The 20206-nt window shown below is 40.6% G+C and overlaps 1 protein-coding gene across 9 annotated transcripts in view; it reads right to left on the bottom strand.

The window, feature by feature from the left end:
* Positions 1-717: 717 nt before the first annotated feature.
* RASSF9 (Ras association domain family member 9) overlaps positions 718-20206 on the bottom strand; it is a 36320-nt gene continuing 16831 nt past the window's right edge. For 3 of the 9 annotated variants that reach the window (XM_075932694.2, XM_075932690.2, XM_025180159.3), the window contains 3 exons: positions 11082-11165; positions 9246-9340; positions 718-5523 (listed from right to left, as the gene is read on the bottom strand). In XM_075932694.2, the coding sequence (XP_075788809.1) occupies positions 4248-5507 (1260 nt within the window). In that variant the 5' untranslated portion in view covers positions 5508-5523; positions 9246-9340; positions 11082-11165 and the 3' untranslated portion in view covers positions 718-4247. The remainder of the gene's footprint in view (positions 5524-9245; positions 9341-11081; positions 11166-20206) is intronic. The other 6 variants (XM_075932684.2, XM_025180158.3, XM_075932708.2 and 3 more) reach the window with 2 other exon arrangements.

The following is a 20206-nucleotide window of genomic DNA, read 5'->3' on the forward strand; positions in this document are numbered from 1 at the left end:
GCTGGCAGAGCTGGAAGCAAGGGAGAGAGTCTAGAATAGCCTGTCTATGCTTCTCTGAACTGTAGCATAGGTAGGAAGATTTGGAGTCACAGCAGCCAGACTTCAGGCTCTTGTCAATGTTACTTGTAACTTTGACAAGATCTTCCCTTCAGGCAACTAGGAAGCCAAAAAAGAATCTGTTTCAGTGTACCTGAAACTGACATTTATCTTGAAGACCCTTCTTGAAAAATGTCATGTTCTTGACATTTTTTACTGGTTCAGCAACGAAATTATTTTTAAAAATGTGATTATTTTAAAGGGGGTGGGGGGAAGTCAGGGGTTTCCATTTTCCAGCTGTCTACTTTCCATATTAAGATGATGGTCCAATATAGACAAGATGACATACATTGAAGATAGATAATGTAGACTAAGTAAAGCTAATGAAATATTACTAAGTGTAGAATATGACTAGGCATTTTGCCATACCATATAACATTTGAATATCAATCATCCATGGAAGTGGATAGACAGACAGATAGGATTAATACAGAAGACAATTCCCCATTTCACTTATTTTATGCACTCAGATCAGAGAATCAAATTTGGCCCTTAGTTTTGAAGTGATAACATTTCTTGGGTTTTGCAAAATACAGACAATCATGCAATAATAGTGCAATTAATTAAACTGTAATTATTAACCATGTAAATGAATGGCAAATATTGTACACTTCTACATAATCAAGTGATAATTATGTATTTATTTGTCTTCTAAATGAAAGAGTCGTCAAGAACCTGAAACAAGTAATTACATTTTGACATATTTGATTTGAAAATCAAATCTGTAAAATTACACTTTAATCATGCAGAAACATGAAATTATATCCAATATACATTGGGAAAAGATTACAGTGGTTATTTTATATATGGAAGAATGAATTCTTCAGTGAAGCTCTTGACAGTTCCGGGACCAAATTCTCATCTGATATAAATTCTAGGTCTCTTCACTGACTTCCACTACATCATTTTATAACAACTGAGGGTCTTTCCCTGGGGTCATACATGGATCCAAAATTATTCCACCTCAAAGAGAAGTGGGCCAGCACCACTGCTATGCCCACTCACCTGCTTATTCTTCCCATTCTCAATAGATAACTATCTATCTGACATCAAACTAACACTTCTCCCTTCCTCTACCTGAACCAAATGCCCTGACTTTCCTTTTATTCAAATCTAACTCATATACTTTTATTTTCTGAATCAGATAATTTCCTCTGAGTCTAAACTGTTGCACTATTATGCAGCACTTTTTTATGTTTCTCTTATTCAGTAAGCAATGTTCATCCAATGGAATCCTGTGAGTCATTAAATCAGAGTTCAAGGGTGCCAGAGAAATATGACTTATGGAGAGGCAGTACATTCATAATGAACATATTTTGCAGTTCCCACGTGTCACATAATGAATGTGCAGGTGGATGAACCTCATATAAGCCACACCATCAGGAACTCATCCACCTGTCCATACACTGATGTGATCTATGCCATCAAGTGACAGCAATGCCACACCCACACCCATACACCATGTATATTGGCATAACCAGACCGTCTCTATTCCAAAGCATAAATGGACACAAATCAGGCACCAGGAATGGTAAAGCACATAAACCTGTGGGGAAACAACCTCCCTGGACATTCAGTAATGGATTTGAAAGTAGCCATCTACAAAATTATTTCAAAAACCGCTTACAAGAGGAGACAGCTGAACTGGAGTTCATTTGCAAATTCAACAATTTCAACTTAGGACTGAATAAGGATTTCAACTGGTTAATGAATTACAAAGGATCCCCTCTCTGAATATTCACATCTCCAGACTAAATGCTGTGAATGACCCACTTTCCCCTATGATTAGCTTCATTAACACAAGCAACTTCTTTTTATATACACACTCCTGTTTCTGTAACTTCCACTCCAATTCACTGGATGAAACAAGTTTTACCTCCAAAAGCTCATGTCCTAACAAATGTATTAAACTCTAAGGTGCCACAGGATTCCAAGTCTCCTAAAGACATTGCACGGGAGAGAATTTCAATGGGAATAGACAGGCTAGAAACTGTATTTATAAAAAAGGCTGACATATTAGACAATCTCTGACTGCACAAGAACTCAGGAAATGCATTAGCCTACTTTCAACATTCAAAGCTCTGAACTGAGAAGTGCATGCAATGTCTAATATCAGTACATGACATCCAGAGTACAAAAGATGCCAAATTGTGTTAATAAATTACGATAAAATAAAGACACTTTGTTTGCAATAGGTCTGAGTTTCCATCAAGAACTCATGTATGTGAGCTCCACATGTTACTCTTGAAGCAACCCAAGCATTCTATATAATGTTGAGTGATAAAATACATTAAGGCAGCCAAGACACATATCTGAAAACGCAAACTCTCTTCATGAAGTCCAGAGTTCAGAAGTCTTTAAAACAAACACTTTGTGGTGTTTAGGAAATATTGCTCTCCAAGTCATATTTACAAGGTTATTACCACAGTGTTGTAGTCATTTTGAGAACCAGATGACTGGCAGTCACTCAAGGGAGGTTGGGGGGGACCATCACGAACACCAAAATATAAGGAGAGTAAAAAATTGCATAAATCTAAAATAATTTCAATGACATCTAAATATCGTCTTTTCACCTCAAAAATTTAAAACTTGAAGTTCATAACCTGACTGAACTTTGTGTTGCTTAGCTTGCCCTATACATGGATCCCATTGAATGCATTTAGTCAGATTTCAGAGTAAATTTTCAACCATTTCAAAATGACTCAGGGATCCTTAAAGGAATTCCGTACTTTATTCTCACCAATTTCAGTGGAAGTTGGGTGCTAAATAATTGGTAATATCTGGGCCTTCAGAGCTTAATGGCTTGTTTACCACAAGACATTATTCCAAAACAGCAATTCCTAATTAATTATTCCTGATTAACTCCATCTGTGGATGTTTTCATTCTGGAATAAGAAACTTCAAACACGGTGTTAATTAGGAGCAATTGACTTTACATTTTCACCTACCTAATTCCAGATTAACTTTCAACCTTTCATCTTACTGAAAGTCAGTGGAATTTAGACTGCTAGAGTCTTTTTATGCTGCAATTAAACAAATTCAGCTAGCCAATGTCAGCTGACCTGGGATCATGGAGCATGAGCTAAGGAAGTGCTTAATTGTGGTGTAGATTATGGCTCAAGCCTGAGCCCAAACCAGAATGTCTACATTACAATTAAACAGCCCTTTAGCTGACATGGGCCAGACATTGTTTTTCAATTGCCATGTAAACATGCCCCTATGTGCTTACGTCACTTTTGAAAATGGCACTTAAGTTATTTAGAAAGTTTTACTCTTTGTGATCTATGGTAATGGAATTTAAATATATATCACAATAAGTATTTGCTTTTTTACCTGCTCCACAATATCATAAAAACTACATTTTAACAGAGTTTGTGCCTTGACCTACATCTTGTTACACCAGCTGAATACAGATAGCGTAATGGAGCAGAGAATCAAGCTCTTTGTCTAATTGGTCTTTCCCCTATATCCACATTTCAAAAAGGCTGGTCAGATGTAGAAATGGACCCAAAGATTAAGGGATTCCACATCAGGAATTTTCACATCTGGTTTGTGCCACTCGCATCAGAGCACTAGTCTCAATGAAGCTCTGTCTTACACAACACTGTGCACTCTGGTCCCGATCCAGCTAAGTGCTTTAGTATTGGTGTAACTCTAAGCATATGTGATTACTGATTTGCTATAGCATGTGTGTTAGTTTGAGCAAATATAGTCCTCCGTATTCATAGCCAGATACATGATAAAGTACTCTGTTGGATTGTGGCCAGAGTGGGCAATGTCTTCAGGACTGAGATGCTGTGGGCATGTCTATACAACCACTCAGCCTGAGTAGACTGCACTAGCATGTTAGCTTGGGCCCCACTACTAAACAATGAATGTTGTCATTTGGGCTGCAGCTCGGGTTATCAAGCCCAGGGGGTCAGACAGGCTTCAAAGTCTGGGCTATAGCCCAAGCCACAACATCCCACGCTTCTGGTTTGGCAAGCTAGCTCAAGCCCTACCTAGTGTAAGTCTTGTGTGCGCAGGCTGGGAGTCTCACTTCCAGCCACAGTGTACACATCCTTGATGATAGCTAAAGTTTTGAAATGATAAATATTCGCCCAAAGGTGGTTGTTTTTACATTGCTCTCTCATGGGCACGGTGGTCTCCAGCTAGGTTGACAACAGTACCATGTCTCCTAAAGCTGTTTCAGAGTCCTGACTATGAGTAGAGCTGATTCCAGTGTCAGAGTCTGTATCATTTATGTCTAAATTAGTCACTTTATGAACAAAGTCTGGCACCATGACACTCTTGCTGGTCCCCTCACTGTCCTTCATTTGTTCTTCACAAGCTGGATATCTGGATTCAGTTTTGTCTTTGATATGCAGAGAATTAAATTCTTCTGCCAGGAGATCATATTCTTTTTCCTTCTTCTGCAGCAGCAAGTCCCTGTAGGTAACCTCTTTCTGAATGCAGCTCAAGTGAGAATGAATTCTCAAGCCATCTTTCATACTATTTTCCAAATCTTGTTGGATACTTTCTAAATTTGAGGGTTCCATTTGGCCATTTAAAGCCTCTGGCATGAATTTGCCATCCTCATTTGTTTCAGTGCATAGACCTTTTACCTCTTTTTCTATTTCAGCAGAGAGCTTTTCAATTAGTAGTTTGTGATGTTTCAGTCCTTCTTCGAACTGTAGTATTCCATCACTTTTGCTCAAATATTCATACATCTGATGTTGACCATGTGGCACATTTGTTTGTTGCTCATCATCATTTGAAGTGGCCATTAAATAAGAATCCTGCACATAATTTTCTCCGTCATTTTCTATTTGAGCTAGATGGAATTTGGCTTCACATTTTTCAATTTCCATATCCAATTCCTTCATTCGGTTGACTTGCTGATGAATGGTATGATCTTGGGAAATGATCAGATGAATCAATGTTTCCATATTGTCTCTCTCTTGCAGAGCATTGTCCTGTTTAAGTTTGGCCAGTTTCCGGAAAGTCTTTCTAACAATCCTCTTTTGCTTATCCACTGGCAGCATCTTCATATAATTTGCTGGGCTGAGCTCCCATTGTCTTCCTATGTTTTGTATTATTTTTGCTTCAGCTGTTCTCCACAATGGAAATGAAAGGAAAGCATCTGACTTCACCAGAACAAAGTGCAAATTGGGCTGCTCTTCTCCCCAGGCTTTCCAAAGTCTCAGCATTTTTGTCAGCGGAGGAAGGACTCGTTCAGAGCCTCTCCATTTTTCTATGATACAATAATCACTAGGCTGTCCAAAAAGAAACCTTTTTTCTCCAAATGTAGCTTGATGTTCCTCTAGTAGAGCTTGGATCACTTCAGCACAGGTGGTATGCTTTGTCAGTCCACACACAATCTTCTCCTCCTGGCATACCCAAACCACTATCTCCCTTTCATCAGAAGCCATGTTCTTGGTTGGAAACCTAGAATAAGGAGACACCAGATATGAGTTATGTGTCAGTGGCATGCAGCATGAATCACAATGATGATCCATTTATACTTGATTTAAAACTTCCAAATGGTGGGCACATCTCCTATAATCTTAACCAAAATAAAATAAAATAAAATAAGATAAAGAGTCCTAAAATGTACATGGAGAGAACATGTTCCTGCCGGCCTCTTTCTCACTCAACCAAAAGGAAAAACAAATACAAACTTGAATGTCTGAATTGTAGCCCAAATTACAAATCTAAATCTCTTCTTTAGATTCATGTAAGTTAGTTTTAAAAGCTTGGTCAACCCTTCTCTCTGGACTCCTGCGTTCAATTCACTTAAAAAACAGAAGCGTAGATTCATATAAAGTGCTATTCCAATTGTATTATGCTCCCAGCTGAATCAAGGAATACTGGAAATCTCACAAGAAAGTCTTTTTTCACAACATAGCAATATAATGTAGATCAGGCAGGTTCAGAACCTTGGGATAAACATCCACATCCTTTTGAATGAATCCCTGACCCACCACAAATCAGGTAAACCTTACAGGAGACAAAACAGTCCAGCGTATTACTCACTAAGAAATACTGTGGTGCTGAGACAAATTTAGTACTGTTCAATCCCTTTGCCCCACACGTAGTTTTGAGAGCTCTCATGAATTTTATTGAAAGTCTCATGATCTACAGTATTTTCTTAAAGCCTCAGATTCTGTATGCAAATGATTACAGGAAAATCTCATTAAAACAATTCTAGCTCTTGTAGTTGTGGAGAAAAGAATGAAAATGAACATTAAAGGATCCAAAATGTAAAAGCAAATAAAATGAACCTCAAACTTATTTAAAAACAAAAAGGCAATCCCCATCCCTCCAAAAAAACAAAAAATTCACTCAAGATTTTATACCCATGTTGTGATTTTTGAGGACATGACATTTCAAGATACTCGAAGGTGGTAATAATGCCCACCACTTGCAGATTGCATCCATTAATTTGGTCCTCTCATAGAGACAGCTACAGCTGCATTCCTCCCTGCTGCCAGTGCAGGTGATGTAGTCAGGAGTGGCGGCCAGTACACCCCTATACTGAGCAGATGTCCAGGATTAGGTCCTTTAAACTGCTTAAATTTATGTGTCAGGAATGGCCCCAGAGTCTCAGAAAAGAGCCCCAATTCAGCCTGGCCAGACTTAAGGATCTGGCCTATTTTTTAGCTCTATACACCTGCTGAGCGCAATGCATTCCGTTGTTATTCTCTGTAGATTCAGGTGAATGAGCTTTAATCCACTTTCATGTAGAAAGCTTGAAAATTGCAGGGATCATGGAAACATGTTTGACATATAAAGTATTTGATTCTACAATAGTAAGCACCTGAGACCGATTCACAATATTTTTCTAGGCTCTTGTGCCATAGTGGGATTAGAGCCTAATCTGGATTCATTAGTATTACATCCTACTTATTAAAACATTTCTGCTAGTTTCATTTTTTTTAAATTATTATCCTGTTTGGGAGATTAAATGTAATCCAAAAATCTAAACTGTGATTGACTCAGCTCTGTATGGATGCAAGATTCCTCAAGAGACTGGGGTTAGTAACAGACTAATAAAACATATAATAAATAGTTTAATACTGTTATACAGTACAAGAGAACTGTATTCAAATATAGTGTTATTCTTCTTTTAGCACTTTGCTTTGTAAAATTCGTGCTTTGATAAACCAGGACTTGTCTAAACTACCTCACCAGATTGACAGGCATTGATTGATCAAGCGGGAATCAATTTATCATGCCTAATATAGAAACAATAAATAGACGGCCAAGCTCTCTCCCATTGACTGTCGTACTCCACCAGAAAGAGATGCATGGGTGGAATTGACAGGAGAGCATCAGTTGTCAATTTACCACAGTGAAGACATCATGGGAAGTAGGTCTAAGTATGTCGACATCACCTATAATATTTATGTAGTTGAAGTTGCTTAACTTTAAGGATGTGAAGGACTAGTAGACAGGATAGTCAACTAGTTGTTCCCCCCAACCCTTGCTGCCTCTGTCTGATAGAGGCAGCAAGGGGCAGGGAAGGAAGGAATACTTCAAAGCAGCAATGTGCTTGAAGCCTGGGGCTAGACCCCAAACTCGACATTGTGCTGCTGCTTTGAAAAACTGCATGCAGTCCGGGGTCAGCTGAGGTGTCCCCAGGCTGCACGCAGTGTTTCAACGCAGCAGCGCCTCATAGAGCCTGGAGTCAGTGGGAGAGTCCCCAGTTGACCCCGGGCTCCATGTGGCGCATTGCTTCAAAGGCAGAGGCGTCCTATTGACTTATCAAGTAGTCGATGCAAAATGCATCGACTATTCAATTAGTCAATTACCTGATACTTAACATTCTTACTTAAGTTAGATGGATGGCTCCCGATAGTAATAGACTGAATTTAAGCCTTTGTGGTAACATCAGAGGTTCTTATTTCAACAAGTCCCATTTAAAAGATTAGTAATTTACTGTAATTAATTTAATCCAATCAGAGTTTCCAACAGATAACTAGAGTATGTAATCAACATTAAAAATCTCAGACAGGAAAGATCAAGAAATCACTGGAGCATATATCTATACTACAAACCAAAAAACACAACACTATGAGAAAACATTAGCTCAGTTGACATTACTGTTCAATGTGTCACAGGCCACAAAGTCAATATCTGTCACCTTTTAGTGCATTTACACAGCACAGGATGTCATAAAAATGTTTTTACTTGTTGATAGATTGGTACTTAAATGAAACTAACAGAAATAGACCATTGCAACAGAGTTCAGCTACAACAGTCAATACACTATATTTGTTTTAAGCTATGGTATGTGCAAAGAAAAATCCAGAGTAGAATAGTAAGTTCCTGTAGCAGCTAAGTGTCTAGTAAAGATTATACAAATGAATATAATCGTTATCAAATGTACCTGATAGTTTCTCAAATAACTACACCAGCTGCTGATAAAAAAATAAGGGAAAGAGAAATCAAATGTAATTTATCAGTTTATGATTTTCCAAGTGAAGAAAAAGCTGCTAAAAAAACAAAACTGAAGTTAAGTGCAAACACATATAGGTGTAAGAAAGGAACAGATCCTCAGCTAATGCAATTGCTTTACAGGATCTGCCCCTCTGTTCCTTTATAATAAATAAGTCAGGTGTTAGTAATGCACAGTAGATTATCACCCTCAGAATTTAGTTGCACTTTAAAAAAAATCAGTGAGAAATAGAGGGCTGAAAGAGACCTCAAGAGGTCATGTAGTTCATCCCATTGCTGTGAGGCAGGACCAAGTAAACCTACAATATGTTTTACAGATATTGGTCTTAAAAACCACTGATAGTGATTAAAATTCTCTGTTGGAAGCCTAAAACAATTCTTAACTATCCTTAGAGCTAGAAAGTTTTTCCTCATATCTAACCCGAATCTCTTTTGTCACAGATTTTACTGATTAATTCTTGCCCTACCTCCAGTTGATCTGAGTCCTCTTTATAACATTCAATAACAAAGGGGTAGAGGAAGAGGAAGCTTCCTAACAGTAGAGGGGCTACCAGTACCCACACAGTGGACTCCCCCACCCCTAGTGCATCATCCCTTCTCCCTCTGAAGTCCCCACTCTTGCATTGCCCTTTCCTCCGGATCCCCCAGCTCCCACACTTCCCCATTCCCTGAGGTCCCGCTCCCATACAACCTTTTCCCAGTTCCCTTACCCCCAGTCACTTATCTTTAGGGCTGATGAAAAGCAAAAGGGCACAGCCCTCCTTCTTCCAAAAGGGGTATGGAATGGCCTTCTGTTCCAGTGCCCCTGAAAGAATACATGTGGAGACTTATCAGCTTCCCACTCAGCTTTCTTCTCACAAGACAACACGTCCTTTTTTTCCAACATCTCCTGAGACATCAGGTTTTCTAAGCATTTTATCCTTTTGATTGTTCTCCTCTGCACTCCCTCCAATTGTCCACAGCTTTAATAAAGTGTAGTCACCTAACTCTAGCTAAAACCTTCCCACTGCTGAGCAAAGACCTACAATGATCCTCTGACTACATCCCTGCAGAAGATTAGCCTTTTGTGTAACTGTGTCACATTGTTGGCTCATATTCATTTTGTGATCCACTGTAACTTCTCTTTCTCAACAACTGTTTGTAATTCTCCAAGCTTCTTTCCCCATTCTTTTTAGACTTTTATACACACTCTTTTTGACATGTACTTTCTTCATTCTTAATTTTTTGTTGCAGTAAAAGGTTATCTTGGTCCTTTACAGTACACTGGAAGTATATTCAGGATTACATAAATTAAGCAAATGCTCTCATCCTCCACTTTTCCCCACCCTCCAACTACTTTAAAGCCTAACAAGTTGTGGCAAGTGTGAATTTATGAGCTTAGAAAACCTTCAAGTGACCTTAAAATATCTGTAGATACTCTGCTACTGCACCAGTAGACACTCTGGGTGTGTCTACACTGCACCCTCAGCTTGAAACACGCTATGTAATTTGAGCTATGCAAATTGAGTACCTTATTTTGAGTTAATTTCAAAATAGCTTCTTTTGTAATTAGGTGCTGTCGACACAGCACCAATTTTGGAAATAAACGGCTATTCCGAAATGTCCCTTAATTCTCATGGAACGAGGTTTACAGGGACGTTGGAAAAGAGAGCTCGTTAAATTTAAGAAATAACAGGCTTGTTTCAAAGATGCAGAAAAGTTATTTTGGGATATTGGATGTATCCCGAAATAGTGCTGCAGTGTAGATGTACTCAAACACTATAGTTTACCACCAGTTTTTACACAGAACTCTTACTGGTTTCAGCAGAAGTTCAATACGTTGACTGATGGAAAGATACTACCAACTGTAGAAAATATGGACAGAGCCCTAGTGGGCAATGTAGACCATTGTGACTAGCTATTCTGAATGAGAAAATAAAACACTGAGAATGTAAAATAAGGTCATCTTAGATTATATGTTGTTTCCAGTAAGTATGGCATCCACCAACATTTTATTTGTGAACTCTCTGGGACCAGTAACTCTTTTTGTTCCATTTATTATATGCCTAACAGAGTGGGTCCCTACATCTATCTGAGGTCCCTATATACTACTGCAAGACAAATCTTACTATATATTTTAGAAATCTGTGTCTGTCTGTCTGTTCAAGAATTGCTCTTAAATAGTAAGTGCTACGGCCATTAAATTTGTTATGCAGCTTCCACTTATCATAACTTAAAGCAAGGTCAGGGTTTGGTTATGCCAGGACAATGGGATATGCTTGGAATTTGATTGTTTCCCATAAAATGGAAAGGGAGGGGTCTGGCAGGAGAGAGTTATAGTGCAGAATGACCACAGTGGGGGAGGAATGGGTCAGAGATTGGGACTGGGATAGCTATAACTCCACTGGGCCAGAGGGGCAGAGGTGAACACAGGGATAGCAATCTACTATATTTTTCATAAAGACTTTTCTGTTTGTGTGTTTGTCTGTCCCCCAACCAGGGGACATGCATCTCTGCCCCAGCTATGCCTGCTGCAGTTGCATTGGCCATGGACAGGTACTTCTCACCTGGTCTCAAGGGCTGTGGTGAAAGAAGGTTGGGGTTGTCCTCTCCCCATGAACAGTCTGCATTCTGAAATCCTCAGCCCCATCCTGGAACAGTGATTTAAATTACGAAAAACTAAATGTATTTGAGTTAAGGACCTGAGCAATGTCGGGTAAATCTTTGAGAATTTATATAAAACATTAACAGGAATAATAATAGCACCAACTTTTATATAGAAATGGGGGAAGGGGTGAGAAAGAAGAAAAATGCATAGGCTTGGATACAGTTCTTTCATCAAAACTACATTGTGTAAATTGCTCAAAGGTTTAATTATGCTATGATGGGTTTATAACTGGCAGACTTATCTGGCATTACCCAGGTCCCTCAGGGCAGGGGGTTGGTGGTGTGGGAGGTGTAGGAGTCAAAGCAGGGCTTTGTGGTTGTGGGGGGCAGTATAGGTGGTTAGGGAAGAAGGTGCAAGACTGAGGGTTGGGGAGTGAGGAGGGGCTCAGTCAGGGAAGGAGGTCCCATCTGACATAGGCCTTTTCTTCCCCCACTTCCTCTCCCTGGCCACCATGAGCATTTTCAATACTTCCAGCTTTCCCCAGCCACCAGGGGCATTTTCTCTCCTCTCTCCCCTCCCTCCCCCCATCTCCTCCCCCCACAGCTGCCAGGAGTGTTTTCTCTCCCTCCAGCTCCTCCCCCACCCTTTGCATGTTATGGAAAACTGCCCTTTTCCCATGGCTTCCAATTGTCTTGGCACAATCAAACCTTGATGTGTTGTTCTAAGTTAGGAGAAGAGGAAGCTGCATATCAAATTTGGTGGCTCTAGCTCTTAACATTTAGGAGGAATTCTTGAACAAATGGACTTGCAGACAGACACATAGATGCACTTGATAGATATAGAGATAGAGAGACAGATGTGTATTGGTATCATTTGGTTTTCCATAGTTTCACTGTATTATTTTGGCTTTCATATTTTAATCAAAGATAAATACACACATACACACACACCACTTTGTGGCAATTTTCATTTCTGTCAAGTGTGCTGTTATAGTCTACATACAAGTCTTTCAGGAACATTTGTATATAAAACTTTTAAATTGTAATTAATTATAAATAATACAGTTAAATGCTGACCAATAATGCTATGAATCTGGCTTCTGCAGATTAGTTACTCCATGACGTAATTATTACAGAACTCAATCAATTTCAGGATTACAAAAATGTATTTAATATCAACTGTAGCTTCTCATTACATCATGCTTTGCTTCCCAAGTGTGTTTCTTCTGTTCTAAATTTTTCCAGGTACTTTGTGCCACTCAGGAAGCTCAAGGGGGGCAGATTCTGGCTACAGCTGGTCATAACTGTAGCCTCATTTCCTCATGCTGCTCATTCTCCCCAGGGCCCTGCCCTCATGCCACCCTAACCCCCCTGTAAGGCTTCCCACTTAATCCTCCCCATCTCTTGTCACTAGTATTTACGGTTGGTAAGAAGTGGGAAGGCATATCCACATTGTTCCAACACCTCTGACCCTGCAATGTGTGGTTTACTATTATTGTTAGACTTGTTTTTCTACAATCATACTACTGTATTCAATAATTCCTTTGTATATATTGTGTCCTGAGGCTGGCTTATTTGAACTTCTGTATCTTCCTGGGTAAGTCTTATTTGATTCTCAAAGAGCAAACACCAGAAATTCCTGCAGAGACTGCCCACATAGTAAACCTAACACAGAATGAATCTCATAAAAGGTCAAATTTGTTGTTATTTTCCCCTCAAATCATCCTCATTCAATCTGGATACTTCAATTCAACTCACGGGCATTTGCTCTGAAGTGCTTTGAACCAAAACTTGTGACCAAAATGTAGCCTGTCTGAATTGTGAGGTGGGGGATGTCCTTTGGGCATAAGGGGGAAAAGGACTTGCACCCCATATCCTGGCTGGGAAACAATAACTGGAATTACTCTTTTACTACAAGCTATAGGAAACCCTCCTGTCCAACTCCATAGAAAAAAGATTATTAAATCTACACATCCTCAGAACCACTGGCTTTCCCCCTCTATGGAGTACAAGGGATGTAGACTCTGCAGAATGGGATCCCAAAATCCTGCCCCTTTGTCCCTCCTGTATCAAACTGCAGCCAGGGCCACCAAGAGGGGGTGGGGCATTATTTGTAAATTGGACCAGCAAACATGGGGGAGGGGGGGCAAAGGGGCAACTGCCCTGGATCCTGGTGATTCAAAGGGGTCCAGGGCTACTGCAGTAACATAAGGCAGCTGGAGATCCAAGCCTTTTAAATTGCCATGCAGAGTGTTCCAGGAAGCTATGTAGGCAGCCTTGGAGGGGGGGGGGGTGACTTGGCATGCTCAGGGTGGCACCAAGGGCTGGCTGCCCCAGACCCGCCCCTTCCATGCAAGGTGCCACCCCTCAGATTCCTTCTCCACACCTATTCCATGACCCCAGCAAATCTATTGGCCCCACAGCAGCTGGGGGAGCAGCCCCACAGGAGCTGGGGGAGCAGCCCCCCCCGCCCCACCAGGCTGCAGCAGCTCCCTGCTAAGACTGGAGAAGTGCGACCTGAAGCTACTCCAGAGCTGCTGTTGTTCAGGGACAGACATCCCCTTCCTTGGCCCTCACTCAGCCTTACTTGGGCTTGACCTGGCTGGGAGACAGGCACCCCTCTCCTGGCTGTGCCTGCTAGGGCCAACAAAATTGGCACTCTTTGTAGCCACCCTGGGTTTATTAGGCAGCTGTGAGTCCACCTGGTCACACCATTAGAGGGAATTTGGAGTATAACACCACCATTGCTTAAGTTTAGATAGGTTATTGAAAAGAAAAGAAAGCATTAGGTGACATGACTGGCCCTGTAATATTTTCATTAAGAAAGGGCTTTTAAATATCTAAAAACTTCAAGAATGTTGTTATAATCAGTTAAAATCAGACTATTTTAGTATGTTGTTCACAGCTAACAATAATGATCAGAAAAACTTTATACTGAAATATTGGTACCTTACAAACCTTGTATTTTAATATTCTTCCCATGTTCAAATATCTGGTCTCTTTACGTCCAATGTAGTTGTAAAGTGCATTCCCATACTCAGGCCATTGTAAGTAAAATGCATTTTTAATGAACAGATAAAAGATTACACCACAAAATATGTTATGACTACAAGAGCATGGGTAATCAATAAATGTGTCCTAGAGGGAAAAACGTATATTGCAGAAGTGTCCATCACTGCATCTGACTGGGTGTCTTACATTAATAGGATAACAGTGGCAAACCATGAACCCAATTCTTATATCCTCTTTTTCTCTCCTATTCCTGCACAGCATGGATAAGGGTGGCTGAATCTGGTCCCATATTTTCAGTAAAACTAAGAAAAGGAAACTGAAATTTCTTATGAAAACAAACAAGCTGAAAAGAAAAGGAAAAAGAAAGACACAGTCAGATGGAACTAAGGATGAGACCCTTGATAGGCAAGAGATGCTTTGCTAGGTTGCAGACACTATAGTAGGGAAAATAAAAACCATGGGAACTGCAAGTCAAAATGGATAATAGTTGTTGTAAGAGGAATGCTCCAGCCTAGAAATACTTTGAAAAGCGAGAGTGAGTGTGGAATGATGACACAGCAATTGCATGGTTGCCAGTGCTTCAATGGTGGCTATTACTTTACAAATCTCCATTGCTAATTCTTCACCTCTTTATCTGCCTTGACTGTGACATGATTTACAGTTTATGCTTTCCACCTCCCTCAGGGTACACACTCTCTCTAACTTCTCTCCACACCTTAAATCTGCCTCCTTGTCAGACAGAGCAACAAGGTGGGTGAGATAATATCTTTTATTGCACCTACTGTTGGTGAGAGAGACAAATATTCAAACTGCACAGAGTTCTTCTTCAGACCCACGCAGCAACAATTACCCCATCAGACAAAGCAAGTATTCTCCATGATATATTTAAAAGCTTCTGGCCACCCATCCAAAAATGTCTGGAAAGGAACTTCTGTGAGTAACCATGAGCAACAGTGCTGAGAAGGCACAATGCCAAGGCAGATAAGTTGCATCAGTGCTATGCTGCCAAGATCATTGTTTATAGAAGTGCTTTCCAAGACGAGTAAAAGTAAGATTAGCAACTTGATCCACTGGAAAAAAAATTCTTTGGTGCGGATTATGTGACTACTATTGCAGAACCAGTACTTGGAGCAACAGAGCAGCAGAAGCTCCCTTATTGAAACCAACCCTAATGCATCTAGTTACAGTAATTTGCAGCAGTGGGAGAGGTGTGGGAAGAGAAACATCTCCAAATTATCCAGTGCTAGTGCACAACACACAAGATTAGCCATCACAGTTTAGCAGACTGTCCCTCTCAGCATGGCAGCAGGTATGTTATGTAGCCTGTTTCCGCTTGTCAGCAAATGAAACCACCAAGTTTGTTTGTTTTTTTGCCACCAAAGCACCTTTGTAGAAATGTAGCCATGTAAAGGACCAGCACAAGACCTATGCAAAACCTGTCTTGTGCTGTTACAGGTTGCCTTCTTCCTTAGAGAGGAAAGAGAAGAGTGCATGTCTAATATGGGGCCTAAACACCTCAATATTGTGATCATACTATAAAGGGAGCTGATAATTCTCCCTATTTAGGTTGCCTAGCATTTTCCACTATAAAAGATTTTTGTGACAGCAGGCCTTTTATACTAAGCAGCAGGGATGCCCTCAGACTACATACATGCCTTTTCTGTGTCACATGAAATTCTGTTAATCTTTTGTTGAGATATAACATTAAAAACCACCACTTCCCTTCTCTGGCTTGTGCGCCTCTGGAAAAATCTTGATAGCATACCAAAAGAATAGCCAAACACAGAACATGTGATGGTTCAGCTCACTCCCCTGCCAAAGTAGCAAGAACAGCAGAGCACATTCTGTATGGGGAGCTGCTAGAACAGCAGCTGTGATGGAAGAAGAGATGAACTAAGTTCTCTCCTGCCTGGACATGGGATGTGGCCTATGGCCCCGACTTTGGATAACACATGGGGCAGTAGCTACAGTGGAGACAATAGGTTTCGTAGGCCTCTCGGGAGGGTACGGGGTGGCTCTGCGCCCTAGAAGAGGCAGGCCCTTGGGTAGAAGGAGTGGCTCCTAAGATGGATGAGGCAGAGCTGGGGATAGCTTCCTGTAGTCAGCCTCAAAGCGGTGCCTATCTCAGGCAACCCTCAGCACTGCCTGGAGCACCCTACATGGGGCTCCGGCAACAATTTAAAGCGCCTGTGGCTCTAGCCTTGGCCATTGCCACAGTAGCAGCAGCTGGGAGCCCCAGGTCTTTTTGAAATGCCATGCCCCAGGGAAGTTGCCCTTTTGCCCCTACCCCCGTTGGTGGGGCTGAGTAGCTATGCTGAGCTGGGCTCTTCCCATCCCCAATGAGCACTCTGGACTACAAGCACAGGACCCTAGCAACTGATTACCAACCACCAGATTAACAGAACATTGTTTAGTCTTCATGGTGAAGCACTGACAAGTTACGTTTTCCTGACAGTCACCTTCATAGTCCTGAATGTATCCCTAGTGCATATATATGTAGTTAGTTCTGCGCTATTTTTTCTGACTACACTACCACAAGGCAATTGGCTTATGATTGTTTTAGTAACCATAAAGATGGTGTTTCCTAACCTCCAAATTATTGATTTTTTATCTTTAATGTTCTTTTGACCTAATTCTGTGGTTGGTATGCACATCTAGCTCAATCATGCAGTACTTACGAGCATGAGCTGAGTAAGAACAGCAGAGCAAGGTTTCTGTGGGGCTCACTTTTTCTCCATATTACATTATTTTAACAAATTTTCCAGCCAGTGAACCACCTCGTATTGAAATTATGCGAACTAATCTCCTCTATCTTGCTTACTTTCATTAGAGTGTATTGAAAATGTGATCTCCAAAAGGAATTTTTATCAAGGCCTCATTTGCAATCAAATTCTTTTCCTTTTCAAATCTATTTGATTTGTCTTTGCAACTTTCTGAATGAAATGTGTTCCGTTACTTACAACTGGTATTTGAAGAGCCAGAAGGGGATAAAAAGAAACAAAGATGGAGTGCACGCTCATGAATATCTTTAGACTTAATAGCTGCACTGAGTATTAGATACACAAAAGAAATCTGAACCAATTTATATCACAAACTTTGAATGGAATGCAGAAGTATACATACACAAATACACAAATGCAGCCATTTTAAATGCTAGCATGTCTGCTCCAGCTGTGTAATGGTAGTGCATCTGTAGCACCTTGTAGTTAACTGTTTTGTAGCTTTAGAAAGGCTGAGTACTGAGATAAAGAACCATGAGAATTAAATAATTAGGTCACAAATTTTAAATATTTGACATTAATTTTGAGTAGAAATGTTGTCTGTATTCAGTGACATCCATTAGCATTGTGTCTGAGCACCTCACAGTCATTAATGTGTTTCTCCTCACCTCACCCTTCTAGCTAAGGACATGCTATTGTCTTGATTTTACAAGTGGGGAATTGAGATGCAGGGAGGCTAAGGAAGTTGTCCCAGATTCTAAATGACCACCCTAATCCCTTCTATTTCCCCAATTTATCCTAGGAGACAATGGCTAGGAAAAAAATACATATTTTGGTTAAATTTGATACTCTATGAACATCGTGTATCCCTTCATCGTAAAGAGTGTATATTAGTTAATTAAGAGAGAGAGAGAGAGAGTTAAAAGAAACACTACTTGCTAGGTATACATTTTATAAATCACAGCCAATTTCCTTATATCACCTTAAGCAGATTGAAATCTAGTTGTTGTGATTTATTTAGTTCACAGTTAAGTCTGATTGACTTAATAGTTAAAACATGTATTTGATGTCTCAGGGTTTTTTGGAATATACAAATGTCTTTGAACCATAGCAGTTAAAGATCCTTTTAATCAAGGCAGTTAGGCACCTAAGTGTCAAACTAACAATGAAAGAATACCAAAAAAAGTTTACTTTACCAGGACACTTTAGCAGCTGAATGACTACAGTAGCAGAGGCTAAATGATCACATTTACCTCCTGTCTCTCTCTGTGATATTTGCAGGAATACATAAATTTAGACTCCTTTTGTGAAGTATTTTCCCATTCTAGCTGTCACTACCGTAGCTCTGACCTATGATTTTAAAAGTACAATTACATATACACAGCTTATGTGAGTTACTCCTCTGCCCTGTCCCCTCATGGGCTGGAAGTGAGAGGAATGCATGCAAGCATTGTACTTTCTCCTCACTCCCTGATAGTGAGGGGATGAGAAGAAAATAAGCACTGTCTCAATACGCACGGCTGCAGCCCCTCCCCCTGCCGTGCCCAAAATGGCACCTTTCCTGAGGATGGTAGGCAGAGGACCAGGGGCGGGGGATAGCAGGACCAGGGTCTGTCTGTCAGAGCCAGAAAAATGGCTACTTTTATATCCATTAATGAATGCCCAGGTAGGTTAAAATGTTCCCCTGCAGGTTTCTGTGTATTGACAAGTCTGATCTGACTTGTGTCCATTTATCCTGTCATAAAGATTGTCCAGTTTGGCCAATATACATGGCAGAGGGGCATTGCTGGCACTTGATGACATCTATATCACATTTTTCCAATGGATTTCAAATATATATTTGGTAACAGGAAAGGAATGGTGAAATTCAAGAATCTTGAGTTTCATTCTAAGCTCTGGTCAGAAGTGTTCATTAAGGGGTACCAACTTTTTTGGTCCATTCTCTCCATTCCCAACAGACTTCTGTCTCAGATTTATCTATTCTCCTCCCCAGGATCTTTATCCCAGGCCACTTTCAATTCCTCAGGTTTTTCCTTTCCCATCCACTCTGAGGCTATGTCTACACATAGACTTGGGAGTGTGACATATTTGTGCTCACTCTCCTTGAGTGAGCATGCTCAAAATGCTCATCAATAATTTAGATATTGGCATAATGAGTACACCTACTAAGCGTGCAGATGATACCAAGCTGGGAGGGGCTGCAACTGCTGTGAAGGATAGACTCATAATTCAACATGATCTGGACAAATTGGAGAAATGGTCGGAGGTAAACAGGATGAAGTTTAATAAGGACAAATGTAAAGTGCTCCACTTAGGAAGGAACAATCAGTTTCACACATACAGAATGGGAAGTGACTGTCTAGGAAGGAGTACGGCAGAAAGGGATCTAGGGGTCATAGTAGACCACAAGCTAAATATGAGTGTGATGCTGTTGCAAAAAAAGCAAACATGAGTCTAGGATGCATTAACAGGTGTGTTGTGAGCAAGACAAGAGAAGTCATTCTTCCGCTCTACTCTGCGCTGATTAGGTCTTAGTTGGAGTATTGTGTCCAGTTCTTGGGACCACATTTCAAGAAAGATGTGGAGCAGGTCCAGAGAAGAGCAACAGAATGATTAAAGATCTAGAGAATATGACCTACGAAGGAAGACTGAAAGAATTGGGCTTGTTTAGTTTGAAAAGAAGAAGATTGAGAGGGGACATGATAGCAGTTTTCAGGTATGTAAAAGGGTGTCACAAGGAGGAGGGAGAAACATTGTTCTTCTTGGCCTCTGAGGATAGAAAAAGAAGCAATGAGCTCAAACTGCAACAAGGGAGGTTTAAGTTAGGACATTTTTCCTAATGTCCATCTGTTAGGGTGGTTAAACCTCCCTGGAATAAGTTGCCCAGGGAGGTTGTGGAATCTCTATCTCTGGAGATATTTAAGAGCAGGTTAGATAAATGTCTATCAGGGATGGTCTAGACAGTACTGGGTCCTGCTATGAGGGCAGTGGACTGGACTCAATGACCTCTCGAGGTCCCTTCCAGTCCTAGTATTCTATGATTTTATTCTATGAAAATAATAGTGTAACCACAGTAGCAAGGATTGTAGTGATCTATGGTATAGACTAGTCAACCCAAGTACAACCCAGCCTGATCCTAAGAGTGTACTCAGGGCAGCTAGCTCATGCTGCTGTGGCTACACTACAACTTTTACCACACTAATTTGATGAGAGCTTATACATACATATATCACATCCCCAGCTCCAAGTGTAGACATAGCCAAAGTCTTCTGGAGCAGCCTTGCTGTTCATAACCCAGAACTCAGACACCCAGTGCCTCTCCCTCCCCACACGATGGTAGCCTTTTTAACCTC

The sequence above is a fragment of the Pelodiscus sinensis genome, chromosome 1 (assembly GCF_052426305.1).
Source record: "Pelodiscus sinensis isolate ZL-2025 chromosome 1, ASM5242630v1, whole genome shotgun sequence".
Lineage (NCBI taxonomy): Eukaryota > Metazoa > Chordata > Testudines > Trionychidae > Pelodiscus > Pelodiscus sinensis.